The following is a 19,031-nucleotide window of genomic DNA, read 5'->3' on the forward strand; positions in this document are numbered from 1 at the left end:
CTCCCTGTGTGCGTGTGCCGGCATGGCTGTGTGAGCAGGCAGCAACGGGGAGGAGTGGCTAGCGGCAAGATCATCTTGGCCCCATTTTCGGCGAGAAGCCTCCTTCTCATTATTGTGTTTCTTTGGTTTATGCTTGTCCTACTATGGTTGTGTGAATGTGTACTTGTGGTTGTTATGTGAGCATTTAGTTCATCTATAAACATGTAATTTGTGTTGATTTTTTTTTTTTTTTTTTTTTTTTGCTAAGACCTGAAGTTAACGACTAACTGGGCTAGGATGAGGTATTAGACCGGCATGCATAACCTTGCCTAGTGTTGTACGTGGGCCTAAGGTTGAGCATATTGTACGACACAACACGGCCTGTTATGCCATCTGTGCCAACCTGGCCTATGCCTAAGCAGGCTCGTGTCGTGCCACACAATTGGCCATGCATCCACACTTTCCCGTGTATTAACATGTTCTCGGTCAACCCATCATAATATGGGTGGAAATACCATTATGGATTGATTCCTCCTTTTCCAATGACCATTCTAAATATTGATCATTCAACCAGTAATGCGTAAAGAGAAATAGAGAGAGGATCCAATGATATAATGAAAAACTGTACATTCTTTAAAACGTGTGGATTTGACTTCCAGATATGCTATACATTCCACACCGTGCATACAGCGTTTAGCTGGAAAATAATTTCACTAGAAAGCTGGTATTAATATAGTGTCATATCCAAAGCATAACTTAATAACACAGTTAAAGAGCAAGAATGATTAAAACAAGAGTTAAGATGTCAGTGCAACTATAACCTACTACAACAGCATCCCAGTTCAAATAGCTTCAGTAAAATTACATAATGAAGCATTAACGACAATACTAGATAAGTATATAGTAGTATCACAATGTGTTTCGACTGCAAGTTCGCAACTAAGGCCGGATTGCTGATAATGTGTTCCTGATGAATGACATGGTAGGCCTCACGGACGGATCTTCCTGAACACAACGGACACCTATATGAATGCATCTTTCAAACTCCCCTTTAGGAGCGTCACCAATTCTTGGATCTTTCAACTGATCAGCCGTTCCCTGGGTCCAATGTTGTCGAACCTTTGCCAAACATAACAAATATCGGTTCTCAGTGAGAAAATAACCACCCTTATGTAGAAATGAAACTTAGCATTACTATTTCAAAATCCATAACCTAGACGATGTCACTTTTGCTGATTATGCTACATGCAGCTTCTTTTAGTTCTATTGCAATTACAGTTGGATGGATGAGGAATGACGGTTAACTTACATATCGTGGGAAGTCATCAGCAAGATCTCTACAAAATGATGTAGCTTTGCTGCCTGTTGCTATCTCCAAAAGTACTACACCAAAGCTGTACACATCGGACTTCACAGAGTACTCGCCATAAAACAACTCAGGAGCGCGGTATCCACTGAGTTACATTCATTAATTTGTAAGCAAACTGTTAGTGGTCGATTCTGTTCATCACAAGTCACAAGAAAAACAAAGAGTTGAGAAACACAAAAGTTTAGTAGCTACAAAACGAACTCACGATGTTCCCCTGAAGTTCTCAGCCTTCCCTTCAGATAGGTCTAGATCGAGAACTGTTGCGTGCCCAAAACCTGAAATTTTCGGGATGAAGCCCTCGCTAAGTAGAATATTACTAGGGTCTATATTACGATGAACGATTCTGCAATGTTCATGCAGATATAACAATCCTTCACAAATCCCTTGCATAATGTGGAAACGCGAAGACCAGTCAGGGACTCCACTTTTCTCATCTTCAGCTGCACGACTCAGATTCAGGACCGGTAATAAGATCAGCATCTCTCTTATACAAATATCTGTAATCGCATATAATGATATAAGGAATGCATACCGAAAAGAACTGCATCAAGACTACCAACAGGCATGTATTCATAGCATATCATGTTCTCATTATTTCCTATGCACGATCCCAGCATCCTTATGATGTTTGGATGGTCAAGCCTTGCCAGCATTTTCACCTCATTATTCAGCTCCATAAGTCCTATTTCCATGTTTAATCTTTTCACTGCCAAATCCGAAAAATTTGGTAGTATTCCCTGCACAGCGTCAAAGGTGCAGGTCAAATATTCATCCTATGAATGAAGTAGACTCATAATCAAAAGGGAAATTAGATACCTTGTAGATGGTTCTAGATCCGTTAGAAGCAATAATATTTTGTTTGGAAAAATTATTGGTGGAGACTCTAATAGTATCCAGGTCTAAATTCTTCTCAAGGGGAGCCGCAAGCTTAGGCCCTGGTGCATGCTCATGTTCTGCTCCAAACACTTCTGCTTTCACAAGATTTTATCAATGAAATATGTGAGCACATTTATCTAAAAAAAAGATGAATGACAAATAGTAAGAAAGCAGTCCACTTATGTCCGTGACAAGCTATCAATAAAATATTTTTTTCTGAACAATCATTGATAATTTCAGTGCCAATCTGTGTTTATTTCTTTTGGACCTGGGTACAGTAATGCAGCCAACCCATAAATAGCACCAATAGGGGTACCATGATATCCATATACTAGCACGCAAAATCTGTGTTCATCACAGAGGCTTGCACGGAAAATGTAACTATCCATACCGGCACGGCCGCACTCAAATATAACTGGCATAAATAATACTCCATCTGTCCATCATCTGTGCTAAGCTTCTGCATTGGCGCCAATACACTAACTTATCCATGCCACCTTTGGAGCGCTAGATTTGACAACCGGCATGGACAAGGTTTTTTTTGTGGTGTTACAAAAATAACAACAGGAGATAACTTATACCTGTCTTCCATGATTCACGAATAATATCATAGCTGATTCTAAATAAGAACCATGGAAGATAATATTTTCACAATTAAATGTTTTGTCAATATTTTCACAATTAAATGTTTTGTCTAAAAGTAAACAAAAAAAATCATTTTAAATAAAAATTATAAATAAAACAGACATGATACTATTAAAAAATATGTCATATAACATCCTTCATAAGTGACTGTAACATTGATATACCTTAGGTCACTCATGTTTCTCACATATCCCTAGCTGTGCACAGTGTCACAATTAGAGTAACATGGCACAAATTGACATGGTCGCTGGGTGATGAAAACTGTTCTGGAATGTGCTCAAAGGGGTAAAATGCATATTCACAACAAATTATTGTTGTCCGATTTGGTGTTTGAGGATGAAAGCTGGACTATATATGCTGATAGTTTCAGAACCAAAATTGAGCTTTCAACTAATGATTAGTAGAGAAGAACATGCAATGAATTGAATAGTTACCATTCGATAGTGGCAAATGCTTTTGTCGTGTTCGATGATAACAAAAACCTAGCAATGCAGAAATCACCAGCACCGTCCCAATGGTGGAAACAGAAACGATGATAGCAATGTTTCTATCTGTACAACAAACAGATGATCGATACTTAGTAAACAGTGTATATAAACAGTCGAAAATAAATGAACTGATTTTGAGTAATCACACAGAGAACCTACAACATATTTATAGGAGAAAATGCTTCATGTCTGATGTCTTCACAGAAATTAAAGATGATTCGTGAAAAAGAAAAAGGAACAAAAACATTTTTACAGAAGTAAAGTTTATATATAGGAGGAAAATCAATCACTAATTAGTTATGAGGCAAATGCTTTAGCATGTTTCATTTGATACGAACAGGTGTGTAACAGCATAGCATATGGAGACCATGTAACTGAAAAATATTGTAAAAATAAATAAATAAATCATTCTGTGTTGTCTAAGTATGTTGCTAAAAATAATCCAATACCTCTATGGGAATGGGATGGATCGCCATGAGAAATTCGAGTGTACAAGTCATTGATCCCTTCTGTAAGCTGAACAATATCTACCAGATCGCCTGACCAGGTCACACAATCACTATCTCCAAAAACAGTATAAGCGCTGCAAGAGCAGTTTCCCAAGCACAACTTCCTGCAGTCGTCCCATCCCTTACCAACCACCATGGTGGCATTCAGCGTGTCAGGCACCTTGACATGTGACAGATGGGCGAAACCATGACCCATTGGCCTTGAGCAAGGCAACACCACATCTCTCACACAGCCACCTGCATATGTCCTCTGGTTCCAGTCGCTCTCAGACTTGGGGACAAATTCTTGTAGGCAGTGGCAATCAGAGTTGTAGCACGCGGCATTTGGACCACAATACGCATAGGCGTCACATTGATCCTGAGGCAAATGCCAGTACTCGACCCACTCGTTGCTTGTGTTGCTGTGCCAGCGATGAGCATGACCATCTGGGCTGGCGACAAGGCGCCACTGCATCGACCGGTCCAAAGCAGTGAACGAGTAATACGCACTGCCTTCACCAACAGTCATGTTGTAGACCAACACATTTGTCATCTTCAGGGCGGGAAGACCGCTGAATCCCTGGCCGTTCCATGGCCCAGTCCTGTAAATCAAAAGAGTGCCCTGGAACAAGAGCAACTCAGGCAGTCTATTTGGATCGAGCCCAATATAGTAGTCCCCAGGTGACGGATCCAGATTGCTCTTCCAGGATCTGAGTCCCACGTTGTGACTAGTGGACATGTCATACCCAATCCTCATACCGGACAACAGTGTGTCGCAGGGCTGATCAAAACCTTGCCATAGTGGATTTGGGTTCTCAGACGCTGAGTCGTTGATGATAAGGTTGCCAGAATCCAGAAGGAATGCTTGTGGGCTGTTGGTGTTGAGTGTACCACTCGACCACACTTTGTTTCCTCTTCTATCCAGAAGGTCAAGAGAGCTCGTGCTGACGAAAACACTCCCATTGCCTCCCTTGATTGGCGTGTCACGGTTAGCCACCCAGACAATAGTTTGAGGTTTCAAGTAATTATACCATATCCCTAGATACGAGCTGTCCCCGTTCGAGAAGAAGCCTAGCACAAAACTACCTTGCGCTGAAACTAGTGTTTGCCCATTTACTAAAGACTGTCCTATGGTCAGCGAGTCATCTGGAACAAGATATTTAATTATAAAATTGTGAGACACAGTTATTATCCTGAAATATAAGGTACTGAATCGTTCAAAATTTATCATAAATTATAAGGTCATTCTTAGTAGAGCGTTTCATAGCGTTGTTTCTAAGAATAATGTAGAATGCAATAAAACATGGATCAAACAATCATTCTCAATTCATAGTTTTTTTTATTTCATAGACATTTAATTATATGGCTCATCTAGAGTTGGAAATCAAGCCAAGAGCACGTCTCACTCTTCTTAAAAACGTTGTTACACTATCAAAAATGCTTATGTAGCAGTCTATTAAATGCATATGAAACTCTCACTAAGATTGACCTATCTATCATTAATGTCTATTGTCAGCAAACCATGTTCAAAATATAGTAAGCACAATATCTTCCCACGATTCATGGAGAGTTACATGCGTATTTGCTTTACCTTGTAACTTATTTTAAATTTTCTAAAATACCTTATATTTATGGATGGATTGAGTATTAACTATTTCTCCTAACCAAAAACAGCAAAAACATAAGTCACAACCACGGATTTGATAGTGAATCGAATCAAGTAAGATGATATTAATTTATGACATTACTTGTTAAAGAAGACACCTATGTCATCTTACCCAAACCCAAGAGGCCAAGACTATGACGGGTGTCTTCTTTAACAACCAAGTAAGATGACATTAATTTATGACATTTTTCTGAAAAGGAATTAAGTTAGGGTCACAACACTATATTTTTAGTGACAAATGAAATCACTGAGGCTAAACATGAAACATCTTAGACACTACATCAAAGTGTTGTGACAAAACAATTTCATCATAAGACTACGATTAGACAAAATGATAAAGTTTTATTGTCACAAAATTATGGCATGGATAAAACAAACATAGCTCACGAGTCAGATAGGGTCCCACGCCCGTGTAAGTATGAGATGGGGAAATGCAAAGGCCCCCTATTACATACCAAAATAGTAATACAAATAAATTATAGAAAATAACAAAATAAAGAAGATGACTATTTTTGGCCATACAATTTTGTCAATCAAATTTTAAAATTGGATATTTTGGTCATCAAGCTATCAAGACCAAACAACTTTGGCATAAGATTGGTTTCGAAAGTGGTTTAGCCTATATATGTTTTTTAAATAATATGATTAACTCTTTAAAAGTTAATAGCTAATTCATTATAAATCAAAAAATATGAAACCGATACCAATTGTTTAAGAAATATAATCTATATATTGACACCTATTTAGAGTTCTTTGATCTTACTTGTTCATGTGGCTAGTGTTTTACTAATTGTAATAGTGACCTTTATTTATTTAACTTATCATTTTGCGCTATATTAGACCCCAAAATAATCCAATGGATTATGAGTATATGGAAGGTCTCAAAGGTGATGCCAACCTCTCATGTGCCATGCTCCACCACATATGGTTCCTATGTAGGCACTGCATAGCTAGTGCTTTACATTATTTTGATCAATTGACTACATAATAGGTTTCAAATAAAGCAGATGCTCCAACATCAAGCAATCAACATAAAGTAAATCCCTAATAAATAATGATCACGACTACAAGGAATAAAAACTAGCAACAAGAATAAGTAAGATCTAAAAAAAACTCTAAATAGAGCACCAATAGATAGATTGTATTTTTAGAAAACTTTTGCTACTAATTTCGTATTTATTCATTCATTCATTCATTTAAAATGAATTAGTTATGAATATTTAGAGATTTAATCATATTTTTTTAGGAAAAAATACCTATATATGCAAAACCAATTTGAAACGCGTCTACAGTTAAAGTTGTCTGGTTTTGATATTTCAATGGCCAAAGATATCTATTACTCCCTCCATCCTATAATATAAGGTATCCTTGCAATTTAGGACAGCTTATCGGGCAAAAAAAATAATGCATGTAACCCTCTCTTAACTGTAGAGAGATCTTGTGCTTACCATATTTTGAGTCTGGTGGTAGACATTAATGGCAGGTATGCATATGATTGGTGGTTTTAGGAGTTAATTCACCTAGAATACCTTATAATTCGGGATAAATTTTGAATGCTTCAATACATTATATTTCAACACAGAGGGAATATCAGAGTTTGATGGCCAATATCAGACTTAGGCGATAATTCGATAGCTCTTACTTTCCTCTGTTTTTGTCATGATTAAAGTTCACTAACCCCCCCCCCCCCCCCCCCCCCCCCCCCCCCCCCCTCCACCCCACCTCCCTCCTGTTTACCATAAATAACCAAATGTGCAATAAATTTCCAAACATGGCCACATACCTTCGAAGACATCAAAGATAAAAACATAGACAAAATTCAGTTGACTACAGAGCACAAAATGAACTAGAAGAGTATTTGTACACATATATCAATCCAGGATTCCAGGTTCTAGCAAACTGTATACTGCTAGAGTTACGTCTCTGAAAAAAGGGAAGGTGAGAGACAGAGGATCGTACTTAACTGCTGGGGCTGAGCGATAGTAGCAACGAGCAGCACCAACGCAGCAACGAGGGCGGGCTTCGGCATCGCCACCCCAGGCCGGAGGGATAAGCAAGCCAGTGGTTGCGTTTGCGTCCAAAAAAAAAGCAAGCCAGTGGCCTAGTAATCAGGCAAGGTCCAGTCAAAGCACACTTTGTACTAGTTTCCTGCTACAGGGAGAAGACAAGAAAATTATCATAGAAGTCCTTTATCTCATGTGAAATAACAACTGCGTGCACCTTCACTTTCTTTTTTTTTCAAACCATCTTCTTCAGAGATTTATTTGGTCTCTATTTTGGAATGAGGTGAATTTATAAAAATCTGGCTTCAATGAAGAAGTTTCTACATAGATTGAAATTCATTTTATCAGAGTAAGTGCAAGAGGATTAACTTGTCATCTCACTGTATCTTGGACTTTGGCCTCTCATCACCTTTAGAACCTCTCGTCACCCAACGGATCTGTATTTATGTGAAATGGTCTGTGTAAGTTTATGAACATACAATCATATTGTGCAATCTTTTTGTCCTTGAATAAAAAATACATGAGCTCACCAGAAAAGTATTTGCCATTGATGAGCACATGTGTTGAACCAGAGGTCTGACCTGAAGATTTTTTTGCATCCACTGCTTTTTTGATCAATGATTGATAATTGACTTGGATATTTTCAAGTATTCCAAGTCAATGAAAGCAAACAACCGAAATTGTGTTCAAAGAAACACGATAGACAACTACATGCACTTGAGACAAGGGTGTCACTATATGATGCAATTATTTCTGACCAAAGAATGATGTTATTATCGAAGAGACTAACGAGCTTATTGTCCAAGCCCTTGACTTTGGCTACAGCAAATGGATTTTAACGAAGACACAAGGGCAACCGATGGGACAACTCATGATCAATGAATGTCATATCATAGTATACAGAAACACATTATTTATAGCAGCACTATTCATTTGTATGGACCTTTTTACCCCTGCCCACCAGCTAGACCCTTGGAATATTCTAACCTGACTAGAGGCAAAACGGTCCATTTACAACCAATAATACAAAGCTCACTCAGATTTGACTCTTCAGGCCTCATCGCTGACCATTGCTTTGTTGTTTTCTCCCAAAGACCGCATTATCGTTTTTGTCATTTGACATGTGTGCCGAGAGAAAATAAATAAGAGAGTAAAATGTTTACAGTTAAGAAACCGATTTTCCCATCACAGAAAGACAACAACTAGTAGAAAACCTTTGCGGGCGACAGTATGGACGCATTCTGTTTTGCAACTTTTTAATATAAGATTCCAAAATGATTACTGAATGATGCATTTTCCTTTCAGTCAGAGCATATAATAACATAATGAGATACAATCATGTATAGTAACTAGATGTTCTGAAAGCCTGTTCTTTTTTCCATGCATGTCATAAGGACGTAAAAATTTCACCAATGGAACCAAAGTGACTATGTCACAATATCTCAATAGCTTTGTGGTTATTTCCTGATCCTGGGATGAGCGGAAAATAACGAAAATAGCAGAGATCCTGTTTCGAGTAGCAGGGAATCATGTTATCAGCTATATCGGTTTACTAAAAAATGTAGAACCAACTCAAAACTGAATACGATAGATCTACAACATATGCAATTTAGTAACAAGTGGCCATCTAGAAATCATAATGAGTACTTATAATAGAGGAAGTTTCTCAGACTGATGAAGAGATAGCGGATGAGATACTGACCTGAGTGTTCAGGAAAAAAAACGTTAATGTTTGGCCTTGCAAGGATGTCACGAAGTTCTGAACAACTCCAGCTTCATTAGTCACTGTGCCTGTGAATTCTGCCGTGTAACGCATAGCCAGGTTCGGTCCTTCTCTAGCAAGCCTTCCTCCGAGACAGGGATATGCCAGTGACCTTTATCAGATTCCTGAATTTCTCAGAGAATTGATGGAACAATCATAAATACCTCTCCACATAAATGACACAAGACTTATGGACCTCAATGGAAACTTTGATATCTCAAAGCCCCGTTTAACAAGACCTTTTATCATTCATAATGTTCATTTTAAGTGTCTCAGTATCCGAGTTCATATAATCTATTTAGCTATAAGCTTATAACTCACTTAATCCATGGAATATATTCAAATACTAATAATTAAGCACCTAGAAATTTTTCTTAGTTTTCAGTCAACTGTGTCAAAAGAATATTGGAATGGATCTCTTACACAACTGATACACTATTTCATCTTAAACTCAGACCTGAATTACAACTGAGTATGGAGGTGGCATTTGAAATGTGACGCAGCTGTCTTCAATACTGAAGTGTACCTGTTAGTGAAAACGATCCTGTGAAGAAAATCTGCGGTGAAATGCAATGAGATATAGGCTTATCGAGCAAAGGGAAAGTCATTTCATGATACATGTTTATGTTAGTCAAGCCATGATTCATGAATAACATAGTGCGTACAAAATATTAGGTAAGTGTGCTACTGCTCTGTCTAGTTTTGTCTTCAAAATCTCATGCTAATTGTACCTATTGTGTCTAAATATTCGGTAAAACATATATAGAACTAAGATATGATTTGATGGCTTTATAGTTTCTTAGTGGTGTATGAATCCATGACATGTGAAAAATTCTTTGTCTTCAACATGTTTAAATTTTCAGATGAAAATGATTTATTTGCCAAAAATATTAGCTTTTTATCTGCACAAGATCAGGTCCAACAGTGGTGTAAGACAACGTTGTGGTAGAATATAGCAATAGTACAATTAGCTTCAACTTCCATAAATGAGAAACTTCTCTTTTGTAAAATACATGATCCCACCTGATGCCTTTCCTTCCACTTGGGGAAGAAATTCCTTTCCAAAATCTGAAATGTGTGGTCTCTCATTTCATCATTGGTAATGATCAAGCATTTGCATCTGATAGCAGCGTACAGCCAGTACCTGAACTACATGGCCGAAATACAATCAGGAATAATTTATGGACAGCAATAATAGGGGCAAGCAAAGGTGAGGATGGCAGCAAGTAGCAAAAACCACTCTGCAGGCACAATCGCACAGATAATGAATATAAGTGATCTATCAAGTTGATAACAGAAAAGTTTTTTCTCTTATATACACCTACTTTTTCTGAAAAACATAAACTGATACTTTTGAGGGAAATAGTGGAATTAATTAAGTAAATTCCACTGGGCCACCAAACTTGTTTGATGGTACCAAGAGGTTTGAACTAGTAACCCTAAACTGTACAGTTTTGGTCACCGAACACATAAAAGTCTTCATCTTATGTTATTACCAGGCTGGACTGGAATCTGAGGATAATCAATGATGAGACAAAGCTGGATTAAAGACTAAAAGATATTAACTGGGATAGTGGGCATTACTTGTATAGGTATAAACATGGTAGCAGTTTAAGAGTTCTTAGGTGATCTACTTGAACCAACGGAACAAATTGGTGACTTTAACACAATTTCATCAAATGATTAATTCAATATGCAGAGGGATAGTTGCTGCAAAGAGTCATCCAAAATCGTACCAATCATCATTTGAGCCAGTAGGGGTTGCATATATTGAATTTGCTTGCTTCCACTTTTCTACCAACTTATGATGGCCAGGTTTTTTCATGCGTTCTCCAGTGAGATGCTTGTTATGTAAAACTATCAAAGGTCGTTTTCTTGACCTTTGCCTTATTGCATCAGCAACAGCATTAACCTGTCCAGTTAAACAAGGATAAGTGAAAAATAAGCATGCAAAATTTTTTCACAATTAGAAGAAAGAAGAAAATTTAGGAATATAGAAGAAAGATGTAGCACAATGTACATGCCTTACTCAAAGAAAGATGTCTGTGGCTAAACAGGCCAACATTGGCAGCATCCACGACTGCCTCAAAAGGCCCATGTTTTTCAAGCCATTTCTGAACATGGAAAAGAGGGTCCAAAAGTTAAATAGATGATTAATGAGAGTCGAAGGATAAAGGTGCTCCAAGAACTAAATATCAACAATGTGGACCTCAACTTCACACATTATAAGCACAAATATAACCTTGCATACAGAAGCTATGAGCTAGGAAGAACAAGCCAAATACGTATTTCTGACGCATGAGGTTCACAATTGAAGTCCTAACGAAATCATACTTGTCAATGATAGGTAAAATTACTTCAGATATGAAGGTAAGAAAATAATTACTTCTCCATGATAGTAGCGGGAAGCTTGCTGATAGATTTGATACAATGTAGAATTGAGACATTATAGATTATAGACAAATTTAACACACTGGTGTCATTTTTTCATTTTATTATTTACTGGATAATGTTCTGAGCATATATCATTTATTCAAAACCAATACATTCGTTTTATTTTTCATCTAAGGCATTCATCTGCAGTCATCCCCAATCAGTGGTTTTGGAAATATTTAACATAATATAATCTGTTGTGTATGCAAAACTCTTTTGACTCATGTGCAACCTGGTAAACCAAAATATAAAAGATCGAGGTAGATAACCTGAAAGTTCTCAAAGTTCGAGTTCCTCTCTCTCTTGATAGCTATTTTTGCCACAAATCTGGCAAACTCTTCTGTTTCTTTTGGGTCAAGATCTATAATAGCCAGCTTTTCTCCACAAGCAAGGCAGACACCATTCTTGTTGATGTTTGAGCGTGTCACTGTCCATTTCCCCCTCCCCAACCAACCAAACCCATGCCAACCCCCTCCATTATTCTCAATAGCCTTCACTATAGCACCTGCATCCCACTTTCTCTTCCCAACTTTAGATGCTGTTGGGCTCCGAAACCAAGCCTCAAACAATTCAGCTGTAGAAGGGGATACTTGTCTGACAGTAGTCCTAAACTTATGCAGCAAATAATATACCTTGTCTCCGCGTCGACCAACCACACTAGCCCTGAGAAGTGTCTCCAACTCAGCTTCTTCTGGTGTGATTCCAGATTCCAACATATGGGCTTCTACTTCAAATGCTTTTTCAACATTACCACTGTTGCAAAATGCTGTTAAAGCAGGACCATATGAGCGCAACTTTGGCTTTAAACCCAGGTCTTCCATCTGTTTCACAATCTCAAAGGCCATGTCACTGTCACCCATGGACAACGCCATACGTGCCTTTGCAGTCAGAGCAGCCTCACTCATTTGAACCCTCTCTTTCTCTGAGCACATTTTCTCGAATATCTCAAATCCTCGTGCACATGCATACTCTCTGAGATCATCTCCTACTGGTATGCTAACTGTTTGTGCCTTCGAACCACCTGGAAGCAAACTGGCCTTGTTTTTCCCCAGATCTTGAACATGACCTTCAGATGCATCATCTCCCTCTGAACCTCCCAAGTTTCCACTGGGTAAAGGATCAAGTTTCTGTGAAGGACCAATACTGGCGATACCGCTACTGGTATTACCACTTTTTGCTGGCTGCACAAAACCAAGAGAAGCTGAAGAACACAGGTAAAGGAGCACATTGTAGTGATGCTGCCCCAACCTGATCCCCTCCTCAACTGCGGAATCATACAGAGCGATCGCCCCCATCACATCTCCTCTCTTGGAGCACATGTCCAGCTCAACTCTCAGCTTGCCTGCATGCTCACCATCCTTTGATCTCTTCATTTTCTTACTCGCGTTTCGTGTTCCTGTACCCTCATCTCTTGAATTTCCAACCTTTCCAGATCCTTTTGCCCGCATTCCATTTCCGTCTCTAGTCGAGCGCTTCCCCGCCCTGGGCCCTTCTGACCCCAAACTCCGTGTCAGTCCTCGCCTCCAGCTCCTCTCTTGTGACTCCCCCTCCGCACGTTCTTGTAGCACAACCCTGTCCCCTTTCTTCCACGTCCTTGGCGCGCCACGGCTCCCTTCCCTCCACAACGGTGTACGTGCCTCCTGTGCCGTGGCGTCTTCTCGCACAGTTGGTCCGTTTGTGCCACGCGGTGCTCCGGTTGTGCCTGCTCTGCTTTCCTCCGTTCCTGGGGGCCTGCTGCCTTTGTTGGGCATTACGTCGAGCAGATCGCGGCCGTGGTATGACAGTGTACGGACAAGGCACCGTGGAGTGACGACGGGAGGCGAGGAGGATGCAGAAAACAAGAGGCAGCGGTGGTAGACGGGGATAAAGCGCATGGTGGAGAGGTAGGCCATGGCGGTGGCAGAGCTGACATGAGATAAGGTTTTAAAGGTCGTTGGGACGAGGAGATAAGGTTTCGCCACATGAACAGCAGCAATCCCATCCGATTTGTATGTTTGTCAAGATATATACGGCATTGCCGTCTATTTTAATAGTTTAGTTCCTCCTCCTAAATTTTAGTCAGTTTCGTATTAGATGTTTGGATATATATATGGAGTATTAAATATAGATTAATTATGAAACTAATTGTACAGTTTACGACTAATTTGCGAGACAAATTTTTTAAGCCTAATTGGTCCATGATTTGATAATGTGGTGCTACAGTACATATGCTAATGACAGATTAATTAGGCTTAAAAATCGTCTCGTGGAGTACTGACAGATTATGTAATTTATTTTTTATTAGTATCAAATACTCCATGCGACACCCTAATTTGACACCTCCTAAATTTTAGTCACCCCAAACACCCCCTGAATCTGCCGTTACAATACATCTAAATAAATCAAATTTGATACTACATCCGTTCTGAGACGTTGGATTTTTCTAGATATATTGTTTTCACTATGCACGTAGATATAGTATATATCTAAGTGCGTAGATATATTGTTTTTACTATATATGTAGACATACTGTATATCTAAGTGTGTAACAAAAGTTATAAATCTAGAAAAGCTAAAGCATCTTATAATTTGGAACAGATTCAGTACCTCATAGTATGTCAAACTCATCTAATATCTATCTAATACTCTATCCATTTCAAATTATAAGTCGCTTTGACTTTTTAATATCTATTTCGCTATGCATATAGATATAATAATATATCTAGATACATAGCAAAATGTATAAGTCAAAAAAGTCAAAGCGACTTATAATTTAGAACGGAATGAGTACTAAAGAACTAAACGTTTTTTTCAATCTCCTTTTTAATTTCCAAAGTACCCTTCATTTTGTCTAAGGGGCTAGGGACCGAAAAAAAAGAGGGCCAGACCACTAAATCACGAACGCCCGATTAAAATCGGGCGAACCATCTGACACATCCCTCAGGTTTCCTTTTTAGGAAAAAAATAGTTTCTATATATCTTGTTCGGTTCATCCCACGCTCACCCCTGCAGTACAGCGTGCTCAACCGCGGAAATGAAATCTGTGTGATGTCACTGCTGATGTAAGCATGAAAAACGAAACATTTATTTTAAATTGCTACAACTTCTGAATGATGTATTCATTTTTAATTTCGTCTATACTAGTGTGTTCTACGTGACGAGACGAACAAAATTAGACTCTACTTGCATATGTTTCGAAGAATTCTATTCTAGTAGCAAATTATATGTATTAACTTATAATATATAATTTATAACTTATAGCTTATACCAAAACTTAATACAAAAGTTATGAAATTAAACTTATGTACAAAAGTTATTAAACATAAATGAACGAATTATCTTATAATTTGTACCAAAACTTAGAAACACAAAAGTTATTAAATACAAATAACGAATTAACTTATAACATATATCAAAACTCAGAAATACAAAAGTTACGAAACACAACTTATGTACAAAAAAGTTATCAAACATAATTTGTGTACATAAGTTATTCTGTACAACTTAGATGTACAAATTAATATCATAACATATTAGCAGATATGTTGATAGCATACATAAAAGGAAAATCGATAGACTACTATAAAAGACAAAAAAGAGGAAAAAAGAGGGAATTTAAAAATAGCAATGTAATACATTATTAATTAATTAATATAAAAAGCGTTCACGGATGATAGTACTAGTGTGCTAATCTACAGCAGCCGCAACCAGAAGTGCTAGAAAATAAATGGGAAAGAAAAGTCGTGGGAAGGGGACTAGGCACCGAGAAGGGAGTGAATCTAGATGCAAGATAGACCCCACCACGTGATCAGTTGGTATAAGTCGCAGCGGTAGATCGTTCGCTGGATTAAAAATGGGTGAACCTCGTCAAAATGGAATTGGGTTTGCCCCGCCGCCAACAGAAATAAAGGAGCTGACACGTCAGTCGTTCTGGGGATGCACGTGCTAGATTTCAAAATATTGCCCTGTTCGACTTACCCCATATTCAATTTGTTCGATTCGTTTTTTCAATCGGAACAGTATTTTTCTTTCACAACAATTCAGCTAGAACAGTATTTTTCAGCCAGTTTCAGACTAGCGAACGGGGCCATTACTTCATCCGTCCCAATATAAACGCGCATTACTTTTCTCAAGGAGTCAAACTCTTTGAAATTTATCTTATTATATAGAAAATAATAATTGTATCTTCAAATAAGTTGTTGATGAAAATACATTTTATGATCTATATAATGATGTTTATTACATGTTACGAATATTAGTAATTTTGCGCATATATTTGGTCAAACTTTAAAAAGCCTGACTCCTCGATAATGAGATGGGCATTTATTTTGGGTGGAGGGAGTACATCTTTAATAAATCTAAATAACTTTGAAACGGTCCACTATATTTTGTTTTAAAAGTTTTTTTGCTAGCATATGGGTCCCACCTGTCATACATAATCCACTTGTCTTTTAAGTCCTTGTCAACTTGATTTCTTTCTTTCTTTTGACTTGTTGCGCAGTGACAGTGCAATGTCTTTTGTTGTTTTTCCACGTGCAATTTTCGTATTTTGGTCTCTTTTGAAAATAATTTTTAGAAAAATACCTACGCCAAAATATTTTCTGAAAATAGACTATTTTTAGACGTCTTAGCACATGACGCCGAGATATGAGGCTCGGCGTCGTGTCACTCAACGCCGAGGTATTGCCACGTCATGGACGACCGGGGTTGTCGTCGACACGGTGGCGCGTGGCTCCGAGATGTCGGCATCGTGTCCGCCGACGCCAAGTGCCCAACCTCGGCGCGGCTAGACTGTGCGCCGAACTACTGGACCCACCCGGAGCGCGGCCCAGGCGGCCCAACAAAGCACGGTGGCCCAGAAGCTCGACGTTGGGTCACTTAACGCCGAGCCTCCAGACCTCGGCGTGGCCCGACTCAACGTCGAGGTCTGGTCCCTTTAGGCCGCGCCGAGGCCCCTTCTTCTTCCTCCCTCCATTCTGAAACTGCCGGCCTCTCTCTCTCTCTTTCTCTTCTCCCCCACGCCGCCACCAAACCCTAGGCTCCAAAATCGACCCCCGGTGCCACGATCTCGGCTCCCGAAGCTTCCTCGAGGTAATAGTCCCTCCCCTCCTCCATTCTATCCGCGTAGATGTGCTTACATTGTCTCTAATCATATAGAATCATGGTTGTATGGTGTTTTGGTATATTTGTGTTTGCATTTGCAAAATGTATGGCTTAGAATGATTGAGTGCATTGTTGTTTAACTGTTTTATGTGATGAACATGTTAGGTTAGTTTGGTTTCTAGTTATTTTGGTCATTAGGGTTCTTTGTTTATTATAGATGTCATTAGGGTTAGTTATTTGTTGGTCATTAGGGTTACTATGTATTTTATTTATTTGTTGGTCATTACATTTCAATTTGTTATGACTAGAAATAATTATGTTGTTGGGGTTGAAAAAGATGAAATGATATATTTTAGTTTCTACTTATTGGATTGAAACTCGCATGATATATTGATATGTGACACTACTTGTTGTGTGATGGCTGTAGATGGATAAATTAGTGAGGTTGCATCATGGGGGTCGTATTGTTAGGACAAGAGATGATAGTTTGGAATTTCTAAACATGTGTGAGGAGTTGTTGATTTTTTCTGAAACACCATCTTTGACCCAGTTAGTGGAGCGAGTCAAGGTTAAGTTAGGCTGGAATGAAGGAGACGTGCATGTTCAGTTTGAAGGTGTCATAGATGTTGGGTCATCGAAGGGTCCTCGGATCAAGCGGTTGCTCAAAATTACAAGCGAGACCGAATGGAATGATTACAAGGCAGTTGTATTGGCCTCAGAAGTACGATCTTTGGATTTAGTAGTAAGTAAGGAGTCCGGCTTAAGAAATGATAACTTCGAAGCATGGCCATCTTCCCCCGCTCACATAGGTTATGGTCCTTTGCCTGAAGAAGAAATACTTGTCACACAACTAGGCTACGGTGGAGATGAGAAAGAGAATCTGGTTGCCGATGGTGAGGGCAATCATGATAGTGATGAAGAGGATGATGATTATGTAATTGTTGATGCAGAAGAAGGTTTGGACGATGCTAGCGGAGACTTTTCTATTGAGGATGAGCTTAGCGACAAAGATGATCTTAGTGGTGAAGAAGACTTTGGTGATGCTAGGGCTACGAACTGTTTTGACATGGAGATAGCTGGAGATGATGAATCCTTCGTAGAGGAGATAGCCGAAGACTCTGATGATGATCGCCCTGTTGGTCGTCTAAATTTTAGGGAAATAGAGATATTGTCTAGGGTCTTGCCTTGGAGAGATCCACTAGTTGGTGATTTCGAGGACCTTAGCCATGGTCATAGGGCAGTAGCTGATGGTGGGCCAAGTGATACAACTGTGCCTGATGTTAGCGGTTGCCTCATCATACGGAAGGGCATATTGTTTGCTACCATGAATGAGTTGAAATCATGGTTGCAAGAGTACTCCATTGTACACAACCGACCTTTTAGGGTCATCAATTCATTCAAGGAGAAGAGGTACACTGTTGCTTGTGAAGAACAACAGTGTGGTTGGAGAGTATGTGCTAGGAAGACGAAGGCAGGCAAATGGAAGATTACCTCAGTGAAGCAACCACATGTTTGTGCCACTGCTGAGGCAGAAGAGAACCATCTATAGCTCAATTCTAGGTTCATTGCAAGGCAATTATGCCCCGTGGTGAAGCATATGCCAACCATTATGGTGTCTGCGTTGGTTGAGATCATCTTCCAACGGTACAATTACTATGTCAAGTATGGAAAAGCATGGAGGGCAAAGCAGCGTGCACTGGAAATAATATTTGGAAATTGGGAAGAAGCTTATAAGCGTCTCCCTGTAATATTGAACGCAATGAGGGCTGTAAATCCTAGGATGCACTTCAAGTATTTACCTAAGGAGGGTGAAACAAGGAATAGTAGCCAGGTATTTGGAAGGGCGTTTTGGGCGTTCGGGCAGAGCATCGAAGCATTCAAGCATTGCAGGCCCGTCATCTCAATTAACGGGACCTTTCTTACAGGGAAATTTGAAGGCACAATGCTTATTTGTATTGGGACAGATGTAGAGGACCAGCTTGTGCCATTGGCCTTTGCGATTGTTCAGAAGGAGGACACGGATAGTTGGTGTTGGTTTCTCAGGCTAGTAAGACAAGTGGTAATTGGTCTGGGACGTGATGTTTGTGTGATATCTGATAGGTATACTGGCATTCTGAATGTCGTAGAACAAGAGATTTCTGGTTACGGCCAAATACATCACCGGTGGTGCACCAGACACCTTGCTCAGAATCTTATAAGGCATGATCACACAAAGGACAACTTCAAATTATTTGAGGAGG

General features: G+C 39.1%; 1 protein-coding gene across 10 annotated transcripts; it reads right to left on the reverse strand.

Annotated features, from left to right (window-relative positions):
- Nucleotides 1–712: 712 nt before the first annotated feature.
- On the reverse strand, nt 713–13,660 carry LOC136531065 (proteinaceous RNase P 1, chloroplastic/mitochondrial-like). 10 transcript variants are annotated; one of them, XM_066523784.1, is made up of 11 exons: nt 9,217–9,285; nt 8,045–8,095; nt 7,884–7,951; nt 7,471–7,659; nt 3,807–4,991; nt 3,304–3,420; nt 2,165–2,316; nt 1,881–2,085; nt 1,554–1,788; nt 1,289–1,433; nt 713–1,098 (listed from the first exon to the last, which is right to left on the reverse strand). In XM_066523784.1, the coding sequence occupies exons 4-11, from the start codon at nt 7,538–7,540 to the stop codon at nt 919–921; spliced, it is 2,289 nt and encodes a 762-aa protein (XP_066379881.1). In that variant the 5' UTR covers nt 7,541–7,659; nt 7,884–7,951; nt 8,045–8,095; nt 9,217–9,285; the 3' UTR covers nt 713–918. The 10 variants fall into 10 exon arrangements, with proteins under 10 accessions (XP_066379881.1, XP_066379879.1, XP_066379880.1 ...); XM_066523782.1 differs by having other exon boundaries at nt 8,045–9,288; XM_066523783.1 differs by having other exon boundaries at nt 7,471–7,662; nt 8,045–9,288.
- Between the last annotated feature and the right edge of the window lie 5,371 nt (nt 13,661–19,031).

Source organism: Miscanthus floridulus, unplaced genomic scaffold (genome assembly GCF_019320115.1).
Source record: "Miscanthus floridulus cultivar M001 unplaced genomic scaffold, ASM1932011v1 fs_272_2_3, whole genome shotgun sequence".
In the NCBI taxonomy this organism is placed as follows: Eukaryota; Viridiplantae; Streptophyta; class Magnoliopsida; order Poales; family Poaceae; genus Miscanthus; species Miscanthus floridulus.

Bases quoted from the DNA above. Each gene is read 5' to 3' on its own strand.
- LOC136531065 (XM_066523782.1), bottom strand. From the start codon at position 7,540: ATGCCGAAGCCCGCCCTCGTTGCTGCGTTGGTGCTGCTCGTTGCTACT. The intron at 4,992-7,470 runs GTACGATCCTCT...ATCTTGTTCCAG, and splicing joins CGCTCAGCCCCAGCAGTTAA to ATGACTCGCTGACCATAGGA. The intron at 1,434-1,553 runs GTGAGTTCGTTT...AATGTAACTCAG, and splicing joins GAGAACTTCAGGGGAACATC to TGGATACCGCGCTCCTGAGT.